General features: G+C 34.1%; 1 protein-coding gene across 3 annotated transcripts; it reads left to right on the forward strand.

Annotated features, from left to right (window-relative positions):
• Positions 1-1,944: 1,944 nt before the first annotated feature.
• Positions 1,945-8,343, forward strand: LOC132731492 (peptidyl-prolyl cis-trans isomerase-like 4; the record flags this gene model as incomplete). 3 transcript variants are annotated; one of them, XM_060717688.1, is given in 7 exon segments in its annotated part: positions 1,945-2,069; positions 3,026-3,092; positions 5,810-5,921; positions 6,486-6,573; positions 7,069-7,186; positions 7,597-7,691; positions 7,722-8,343. In XM_060717688.1, coding segments are annotated over 7 exon segments (828 nt in total), but the record flags the coding sequence as incomplete, so codon positions are not given.
• Positions 8,344-11,732: the final 3,389 nt, after the last annotated feature.

Below are 11,732 nucleotides of genomic sequence, written 5' to 3' on the forward strand. Positions count from 1 at the left end.
ACCCAAGTTTGTTCAAATGAAAGCCCTGGGGTCAAAATTGGCCCCGCCCCAGGGGGTCATTGATTTTCCCTATATGCATATAGTAAAAACTTTGAAAATCTTCTTTTAAAGAACCAAAAGAGTTAGAGCTAAGATATTTAGCATGAAACATCTTCTAGTGAGTGTCTACCAAGTTTGTTCAAATAAAAGCCCTGGGGTCAAAATTGGCCCCGCCCCGGGGGGGTCATTGATTTTCCCTATGTGCATATAGTAAAAACTTAAAAAATCTTCTTTTAAAGAACCCAAAGAGCTAGAGCTAAGATATTTAGCATGAAACATGTTCTAATGGCTGTCTACCAAGTTTGTTCAAATAAAAGCCCTGGGGTCAAAATTGGCCCCGCCCCGGGGGGGTCATTGATTTTCCCTATATGCATATAGTAAAAACTTAAAAAATCTTCTTTTAAAGAACTCAAAGAGCTATGGCTAAGATATTGAGCATCAAACATGTTCTAATATATGTCTACCAAGTTTGTTCAAATAAAAGCCCTGGGGTCAAAATTGGCCCCGCCCCGGGGGGGGTCATTGATTTTCCCTATATGCATATAGTAAAAACTTAAAAAATCTTCTTTTAAAGAACCCAAAGAGCTAGAGCTTAGATATTTGGCATGAAACATCTTCTAGTGAGTGTCTACCAAGTTTGTTCAAATAAAAGCCCTGGGGTCAAAATTGGCCCCGCCCCGGGGGGGGTCATTGATTTTCCCTATATGCATATAGTAAAAACTTAAAAAATCTTCTTTTAAAGAACTCAAAGAGCTATGGCTAAGATATTGAGCATCAAACATGTTCTAATAGGTGTCTACCAAGTTTGTTCAAATGAAAGCCCTTGGGTTAAAATTGGCCCGCCCCAGGGGGTCATTGATTTTCCCTATATGCATATAGTAAAAACTTAGAAAATCTTCTTTTAAAGAACCAAAAGAGTTAGAGCTAAGATATTTAGCATGAAACATGTTCTAATAAGTGTCTACTAAGTTTGTTCAAATAAAAGCCCTGGGGTCAAAATTGGCCCCGCCCCGGGGGGTCATTGATTTTCCCTATATGCATATAGTAAAAACTTAAAAAATCTTCTTTTAAAGAACTCAAAGAGCTATGGCTAAGATATTTAGCATCAAACATGTTCTAATAGGTGTCTACCAAGTTTGTTCAAATAAAAGCCCTGGGGTCAAAATTGGCCCCGCCCCGGGGGTCATTGATTTTCCTTATATGTGTATAGCAAAAACTTAAAAATCTTCTTTGAAAAAACCCAAATAGCTAGAGTTAAGATATTAAGCATGAAACATCTTTTAGTGTGTGTCTACAAAGTTTGTTCAAATAAAAGACCTGGGTCAAAATTGGCCCCGCCCCGGGGGTCATTGATTTTCTTTATATGTGTATAGCAAAAACCTAAAATCTTCTTTGAAAAAACCCTAGAGTTTAGATATTAAGCATGAAACATCTTCTAGTAAGTGTCTACAAAGTTTGTTCAAATAAAAGCCCTGGGGTCAAAAACTGGCCCGGCCCCAGGGGTGTCATTGTTTTTAACTATATGTGTATAGTAAAAACTTTAAAAAAAAATCTTCTTTTAAAAAAGCCCAATGAGCTAGAGCTTAGATGTTTAGCATGAAACATCTTCTTATGGGTGTCTACCAAGTTTGTGCAAATAAAAGCCCTTGGGTTAAATTGGCCCTGCAACTTTGGGGTGGGGGTTGGGGGAGCCTATATACAGGTGAGCGACCTCAGGGCCATCATGGCCCTCTTGTTTATCTGTTTTATAGGAGAATAATTTGAAGCATTTTAGAATAATAATTGAAACATATGATCTTTTGTATGATGTGATTTTGATTTATACATTCATATTTGTGTAATATATTTTACTATATATACCTTACTAGAATATACTATTATGTTATTACAACAATGTACATGTAGGTAGGAGATTTACCAGATGAAGATGTAGCCCCACCAGAGAATGTATTGTTTGTATGTAAACTAAACCCTGTTACAACAGATGAAGATCTAGAGGTCATCTTCTCCAGATTTGGTGACATTAAAAGGTAATGCACATTGTCAGATCTTAGGCTAAAGAAAGTGTTTTCTGGTAATCTTCAGTATATAAGAATAGGGGTGTCACAATTAGCAAAAATATTCACAATTAGCCAACTAATTAGTGGTCGCTGGTCAGATTGTGCTAAAGTCGCTTGACACATTGAAGATATAAGAGAGGAAATTATCGGGGAAAATAAAAGTGGTAGCTGAAGACAAATGTCGCTTAATACATGTAGTCGCATAGGCAAATTAAAGTGTATTTTAAATATGATAATAGATATTTTATTCTGTCCTTTTTTACATTAATGAACATTGTGGAATAAACCACTACATGATATAAAGGATTTGGCCAATCTGCAACAAGCAATATATATATGTCCCTTCTTAGTTAACAATTTTTAGAGGAGTGTTACACCTGAAGTGCTCTTGTTAACACAGTGAAATACAAAGTTGTCTTGCTAGGACATGTCATTATACATCCTGGACCACAATGAAAACAATTGAATTCACTCACACACACTTGTTTGTGTTATCTGGGGTATATAAATACTTGTCCTGGTACATCTTTCATTATATCAATAACTTAAATATATAAAATATCTTTTAAATGTCTTCAAAAAAGATTATGATTTTACTGTGTTTTTAGTTTGTCTTCTTATTAGTAGTTTGAAAGTCATAAATAGTCTTTCATTATGTTTGTTTGTATTTTGTTCATGATAATAATTATGTGATATTGTTACTCATTTTGTACTATGAAATATATTTATATAATGAAATAAATAAATATGATTCCTATTTCTCAGACCACAGCCCTTTATATGGGGTTTCAACTTGTTTTGGTGCTGGTCAAGGTCTTTGAGGATAGAAATAGATTTCCACATTACCTTGTTTAAATCTTGGAGCAACCATTAGTCACAGATATTTATATGTTTATAATTATCATTGTTAATATGTATGTTTTCAGTTGTGAAGTTATCAGGGATCAGAAGACACAAGAGTCTCTGCAATATGCATTTATTGAGTTTGATAATGTAAGTTTTATCTCAGTGTTGAAAAGTATACCTAGTTAAAAACTAAACTTTCAGGATATGAATGCTTCCTGAATATTATATGACTTTATTTTATAAATAGAGGATATTCAATGAGTATAGGTTTAATAGTAAATTTATTAAACAAGTTGAATAAAATCATATGATTCGAGCCTCTGGCAAGCATAATATTGTTTAATTCAAAGAGTTCAATGAATTTAGTATCAAATCTACACAAATAAAATATTCTTTTTATCACATATATAAAAAATACTGGTAAACTGTGAAAAAGAGTATTTTTAGCTCACCTGTCACAAAGTGACAGGGTGAGCTTTTGTGATCGCTTTTCGTCCGGCGTCCGTCCGTCCGGCGTCCGTCGTCCGTCCGTAAACTTTTGCTTTAAATGACATCTCCTCATAAACCACTGAGCCAATTTCATCCAAACTTCATAGATATGTTACTTTGGTGGTCACCTTTAAAAATTGTTCAAAGAATTTAATTCCATGCAGAACTCTGGTTGCCATGGCAACCGAAAGAAAAATCTTTAAATATCTTCTTTTAAACAACCCTAAGAGCTAGAGCTTAGATATTTGGCATGAAACATCTTCTAGTGAGTGTCTACCAAGTTTGTTCAAATAAAAGCCCTGGGGTCAAAATTGGTCCCGCCCCAGGGGGTCATTGATTTTCCCTATATGCATATAGTAAAAACTTAAAAATCTTCTTTTAAAGAACCCAAAGAGCTAGAGCTAAGATATTTGGCATGAAACATCTTCTAGTGAGTGTCTAACAAGTTTGTTCAAATTAAAGCCCTGGGGTCAAAATTGGCCCCGCCCCGGGGGTCATTGATTTTCCCTATATGCATATAGTAAAAACTTAAAAAATCTTCTTTTAAAGAACCGTCAGAGCTAGAGCTTAGATATTTGGCATGAAACATCTTCTAGTGAATGTCTACCAAGTTTGTTCAAATAAAAGCCCTAGGGTCAAAATTGGCCCCGCCCCAGGGGGTCATTGATTTTCCCTATATGCATATAGTAAAAACTTAAAAATCTTCTTTTAAAGAACCCAAAGAGTTAGAGCTAAGATATTAAGCATGAAACATCTTCTAGTGAGTGTGTACCAAGTTTGTTCAAATTAAAGCCCTGGGGTCAAAATTGGCCCCGCCCCAGGGGGTCATTGATTTTCCCTATATGCATATACATTTTGTAGTAAAAACTTAGAAAATCTTCTTTTAAAGAACCAAAAGAGTTAGAGCTAAGATATTTAGCATGAAACATCTTCTAGTGAGTGTCTACCAAGTTTGTTCAAATAAAAGCCCTGGGGTCAAAATTGGCCCCGCCCCGGGGGGGTCATTGATTTTCCCTATGTGCATATAGTAAAAACTTAAAAAATCTTCTTTTAAAGAACCCAAAGAGCTAGAGCTAAGATATTTAGCATGAAACGTCTTCTAGTGAATGTCTACCAAGTTTGTTCAAATAAAAGCCCTCGGGTCAAAATTGACCCCGCCCCAGGGGGTCATAGATTTTCCTTATATGCATATAGTAAAAACTTAAAAAATCTTCTTTTAAAGAACCCAAAGAGCTAGAGCTAAGATATTTAGCATGAAACATCTTCTAATGAGTGTCTACCAAGTTTGTTCAAATAAAAGCCCTCGGGTCAAAATTGGCCCGCCCCAAAAACTTAAAAAATCTTCTTTTAAAGAACTCAAAGAACTAGAGCTAAGATATTTAGCATGAAACATGTTCTAATGGGTGTCTACCAAGTATGTTCAAATAAAAGCCCTGGGGTCAAAACTGGCCCCGCCCGGGGGGGGGGGGGGTGTCATTGATTTTCCTTATATGTGTATAGCAAAAACTTAAAAATCTTCTTTGAAAAAACCTAAATAGCTAGAGTTTAGATATTAAGCATGAAACATGTTTAAGTAAATATCTACAAAGTTTGTTCAAATAAAAGCCCGGGGGTCAAAACTGGCCCTGCCCCAGGAATGTCATTGTTTTTAACTATATGTGTATAGTAAAAACTTTAAAAATCTTCTTTTAAAAAACCCAATGAGCTAGAACTTAGATGTTTAGCATGAAACTTTTTCTTATGGGTGTCTACCAAGTCTGTTCAAATAAACAAATAAAAGCCCTTGGGTAAAAATTGGCCTGGGGGTGGGGGGGGGCCTATATACAGGTGAGCGACCTCAGGGCCATCATGGCCCTCTTGTTTCAATGATGCGCCCATAGTGTAACTCTAACATTAGCACACTTTAACGCTATGTGTATATATACTGCAAATATCGTCTCGTCAAAGTGTTATTACTCTAGTGTAATATCAGTTTTATTAAATGGCTTTATAACACTCCTGCTCTGCCGTCTATGTGATAAATGTATGTGTGGTGATCAGAAAGTACGTAACTTCTATATTTGATATTTGACATTTAAGATGTCTGACAAAACCACTGTCGGTCACCATAAACTCTGTGACCTGTGTAATGAGTGGAGGAACACTAAGTCTTTTCTTACTAACAAACCATATGACCTTGACACTGTTGGTTGGACATAAATCAATTCAAACAAACAAACAAAATCTGGTAAGGGCATGATTTGATATTGGAAGAACTTGTACTAGACCAACCCATTTGCATTTTTCCATTCTTTTTCTTTATGTATCTTACAGTAATAAGATATGTTCTCATTTACCAACGTGAATTTTTATTTACATTTTGTATATATTTCCAGCCACAATCGTGTGAAAATGCTTATTTTAAGATGGATAATGTGTTAATAGATGATAGAAGAATACATGTAGACTTCAGTCAGTCTGTCTCAAAAATAAAATATAAAGGCAAAGGTTTGTACACACATATTTGTTTGCCTTGTTTGTAGTCTGTATTGTTAAATTAATGTCTTATTGTAGTGAATAAAAAACATATAGAAAAAATTGTTTTAATTGCTAATCATTACTCTTGAAGTTTGAATCATCATTAGTGTCTGAAGTTGTTATTCATTTCTTGAATGAATTATGAAATTACCTGTTCATAAAGCAAAATTTCAATATAAGTTATGTATAATATCATAAACTAAGTATTAAGACAGGTTATACTGCAAATTGGTGTTAACCCTTCCTGGGTTTTTGCAAAATTGTAAAAGTGTCTGTCTCTCAATGTCTATCAACCTGGGATATTGGCTCTTTATTTTCTATTTTCTCAGAACCTAACTATAAAACTACTGATTAGTAAACAGATATCTTTAATTTAAAATTTCGTCACAGTTGAGAGAAAAAACTTGAAATCAAGAAATTTTGAATTTATTTAATATGTAAATATTTACAAATACATCTATTAAAAAAACTGATTATATAACCACTTGACTGGCCTGACTGTTTAAATAAATGAATTATAATATATAATTCCAGGAAGAGTAGAATTTGCAAAGGATTTCCAGAAAGAAGAAGACAGTTTTGCTTCAAAATTCAGGGTTAAAGATAATACTAGGAGGGACAAGTATCCTTTATGCTGGTTTTCTTTTTTAAAACCTGTTCAGGGTGTTTGATTTTGTTTTGAGTTTATAGTACTACAGACACAAAGTTTATATAGCAACTTATCAGTACTCCTTTAGAGGAAGATCTTTGTCGCCATTATTTAAGGTACAGTTGTTTTATAGGCAAATAAGTTAGTCTTTGATTTTTACTTGCCACTCTGTGACTGTTAAACATACACTTCAGAACATTAATGTTTTCAACCATTAAAAAAATGTGATACTTCACTCAAATTTATATTGTAAGGTTTGAATTTTGTATGTAACTGAACTTCTGAAATTACCTGATTTTATTTTTTATTATTACCTATAATTTGGTCACGGAATTTTAAATCTCCACATTAGACTTATGTTTTGTAGTTTACCTATGGTTAATAACTATAATATCATTATAGTGAAATACCTTAGGGATCATAATATACATTCATTCTACTCTCAACTTTGGTTTCCTTGACAACAAGCAGTAAATATGATCTAGTTTTTGAAGATGATGATGATTCTGACAGACAAAAGAAAAAGAAGAAGAAAAAGAAGCATAAACACAAGGGGAGAGAAAGTGACAGTGAGGAAGAAACTAGGGTAAACAACCAACTTAATAATTTATAAACTAGACTATTGTATTTAGAATAAAGCACCAGGAAGAATCATTGGTCTTAGAGCTATGCCTTCTTAGAACCATTGAACAGAAAAAACAAACCTTTCTTAGACTAAAACAAAAAAACGACAAAAACAACAAACAAACAAATAAAAATACTTTTAATAATTTGGAGGTATTTGAATATTTATGCTATTTGAATAATATTTTCTGTTTATTTCCTTTTATGATGTAAGTTGAATGCTTTCAAAATATTTGTTTTTATCAATATGACAATATAAAATAATTGTTTTTTATCTGTCTAACTGTAATTGAGTAGTTGTGAAATCTTATTTCAAGGTCTTCATTGTATGGCAGATATATACTTTCATGTTGATTGTATTTTATACTACAGCCTTTAAAACTGAAGAAAAAATACAAAACCAGAGACTCGAGTAGTCCAGATGAAAGGAGGCGCAGGTCACCGAGTCCAGAAATAAGAAGTCGTAGGTCACCGAGTCCAAATGTAAGGCGGCGTAGGTCACCGAGTCCAAATGTAAGGCGGCGCAGGTCACCTAGTCCAATGGGACATAAATCTTCCAAAAAACACTCTAAAAGAGATTCAAAGTCAAGGTCACCTGTGAGAAGGAAACAAAGGTCAAGGTCAAAAGACAGAAGGTCAAGGTCACCTGCTCGTAGATCTAGATCAAGGGATAGATATTCCAAAGACAAATACAGGGACAAAGAAAGAAAATACAGATGAAACAAAACAACAACAAGAAATCTCAAATTTTGATCTCAAATAATCAGGAAAGTTGAAGGCAGTGAAGTTTGTTAACACTAGAACCAGAAATATGAAAAGCTGCATGTAGTCGTACAGTTAGAGTGGATGGGAGGTGTTTCACTTGTACATGCAATTAGTTTATGACTTAAATAAATTGTAGCGCATGGGTCAGGTGGTAGTGTAAACATTTAACTTTATTGAATTAGGACTGAAATTTGGAGATTTGCTTCAATTATATAATGTTGTATAGTAAAGATTAAGTTGTTAGGAAATTTCAAGAAGGTAGTGATAAGTTCTATACTTCATTTGTTGCATTATGTTTAAGAATCATAAGCAGTATGTTATATTATAAGATACTTGATTAAACAGCATGGGTACTATGTAATGTTTGTCTTCATTTCCTTACACTTTTCAGAATAATCCATGTCAAAAAATGTTTCTTTTAATGTTTAAATCAAAGACTTGTAGTGTGCTGATTTAGTGTAACTGAACGTCATTCATTTAATTTATACACATGCATAGGATTATATACACATACTATAAAAGCATTTCATATACCACTTGTATTGACCTGTATCTATATTATAAAAATGTTGCGCAATTTCGTACCAACATTGTCTAAGTGCAAGTCTTGCTTTCTTACTATACTGAATGTGATTAAGGTACAACTCTTGCAGTCAATAAATAACATGATATCACCTTACAACAGGCATTTCAAAATAAAAGCATATACGTGAATAGACTTTCTCCTAAAATTAAGAATATTTTGGGTTTTTCCCAGCTAATCTGTTAGTACATAAAACTTTTACAGTTAAAGTTTCAAAAATAAGCACAACAGGTTGACTTATCTATTGTGACGGGTAGTGCTCCATGAAAGTTTGTACCTACAGATAACTTGAAAAATCCTACATTTGCCGAGTTCCGGATAGCATCTTTTGATAATTTAACCTGAATTTTACTTTTTTTCCAAGTAAAAGCATTTTAATCTTCAAATTAATTATGTTTCAATCTTCCAATGTGAAATACATACAATAATATGTATGGAAAACCTTACCCATGCTCTGACTACATGTTGAACCAATTTAAGAACGACAAGTATCTCAGTTATTTAGTTAAAACATATTTATTTTAGCTTGATTGTGAAGAAAGTTTGAAGCTTATTTGAACCACTGTCTGCTTCGTGGAATTTTCTGGTGTGATATTGTGACCCCTGTAGACTTCTAACCTGCATGCACAATCCCTTAGTTGAGAGGCAAACACCTTAACCGCTAAGCCACTGCTATCCTTATATTAGTGCACTGACAATTTGAACTGTAGATTGAATATCTGCAATTAATGATCATAGTAGACCAAATAAGGCTATATTGGTATTGGATCCTTGTTAGAATTTTTTCTTAGAGTTTTAAGGTATAAACTCTATTAATTAAAAGTAAATTTGTGTTGTTTAATAACCTTAGTTGATAGTTGAAAAACTTGTGACCTTATTTAACATAAATACTTAGTGTAGAATATGTTCTGGAACAAAATATTATGCTTCTATCTTAAGTAGGATATGTAATAGAAAGAGCATCGAAACACGAGGCTTTCTGATTTGTACGAGAGGGCGTAGCCCCGAGTATTTATCAGATTGCCGAATATGTTGATGTTCTTTCTCTTTTGTATCATAGTCAAACATAAAAACACGCTCCCTGTTGTCACAATATGAAACCCCGGCAAAAAGGAACCAATGAACGAACATCTGAATAAGATATTTCTGTCTTTTTCCCTTTCTCTGCCGTCACAATATGCAAACCCCAGCAAAAATGAACCAATCAATGGGCATACCTGCATTCCAGTTAACGCACTATGCATGTATATGTATACGATTTAACTCTGACACATTTTCAACAGAAAGGTCCCCAAACTATGATACAATAACTGTTTACCGATGATTTCGTGCATGAGCGGTTTCCTCTTCAGGAATCATACGACCATATATTTCTTTCATACATGACTGTAATTTGGAAAATTTCTAAATTCTAATTACATCTTTTGCAGCAGATATGATATAGCATTATACACTTTTACAGGTCATATGGTATCATTTGTATCCTTACTGGTAGTTTTAGGCCTCGGGGGTTTCCCTCGGTTACTGATTTCAGACAGACAACACTAAAGGCTAAATGTCATAGTCCTGGAACGTAGTTTCACACAAGGATTCAGAATGTAGATGTTTTAAAACTATTGTAATGCTTTTAGCATGATTAACAATTGCTAGCAAGGACAAACGTTTTTTACATTTAGATAGATTTGTGGTTGTAGTCGTAGCATTACTTTAAAGCATCAGCCATATTAAATGCCTTGTATTTTTAAAATCGTGAGAAATAAAGAATCCACAGGTTGAAATAAATATTCTAATTAATGGTCCGACATGATAAGTTTGGCATCAATTACCAAATATTCTATAATAAACAATCTTCCCCACATTTTTTGCATTAAACTACACAAGATAGTAAACGTCCAATTTATTTTAATGATATTTAACAAATTTTGTATTTCAATTAACAACACCTTTGGAAAATGTAAAGCTTCCGGGGCATTAATTAGAGACTATATTATGGTAAATGAGCCGCGTCATGACAAAACCAACATAGTGGGTTTGCGACCAGCATGGATCCAGACCAGCCTGCACATCCGCACAGTCTGATCAGGATCCATGCTGTTCGCTTACAAACCCTATAACAAGTAGAGAAACTGATAGCAAACAGCATGGATCCTGATCAGACTGCGCGGATGCGCAGGCTGGTCTGGATCCATGCTGGTCGCAAACCCATTATGTTGGTTTTGTCATGACGCGGCTCAAATGTATATTAAGATTATTCTTCTGGCAAGATAAAATCAAGAAATAACACATTTGTTTAAATATATTTGTCTTTTAAATGCTTTATTTTTGAAAGGTATAAAACATGAATACAAAACAATAAAATATAAATGATCAATCTTAAATAAAATATAAATCATTTATCTAAATTAAAACAACCGGCAACCTGTTGAAATGTTGAGATACCTGTATTTATCATTACATGATTATAAAAATTATCACTATTGAGAAATATAGATAAAAACTCAATGGTAACAAGTATGTATATAAAGTAATGAAAATATATTATCAACCCTTTAACCCTTTCCCCCATGAGCATATTGTGAAAAATGGCCATTTTCACTGAAAAGCCTCCTCTAACAAGTTCAAACTGCTATGAAACTATGAAAAATGCTTCAATACTAATCAAACTTGGCACAAATGTTGACTGGACCATTGCCTTTGTAACGACATGCTCAGTCTTAAATTTCCTGTTACCATGGCAACGAGGGGACATCTCAAAATTGCCAAAAATCACTTTTTTGCCTCGATTTTTTCCATCAAAATTTACTTCAAAGTGCTGCAACTTCTCAAGGGATTGAGATTGAGTCAAAGGCTTATCAGCGTTGGTTACACGTTACCTTATGATCAACCAGGGGTCATTTTAAGCCTCTCACAAGTCCAAAATTTTCTTGGCGATGAGGGGGACTCCGCCCCCCTTCAAACCCCCGAAACAGAAGGGGGCACATCCCCCTTCTGGCAACCCCCTGATGTATTATTTGGATGGGGGACGGCGCCGAAAAAATGGTCACTTTTTTTTTACAACATTTCTTAAACGAAAAACAGTGTTTGGGGTCTAAATACGACATTTTTTCACTGTTTAAGGCCTCAAAAAGGGGGGGGGGGTCAAAAAGCCGTCGAAACACGC

This window comes from Ruditapes philippinarum, unplaced genomic scaffold (assembly GCF_026571515.1).
Source record: "Ruditapes philippinarum isolate M1 unplaced genomic scaffold, ASM2657151v2 ctg5532_1_1_1_1, whole genome shotgun sequence".
NCBI classification, from domain to species: domain Eukaryota; kingdom Metazoa; phylum Mollusca; class Bivalvia; order Venerida; family Veneridae; genus Ruditapes; species Ruditapes philippinarum.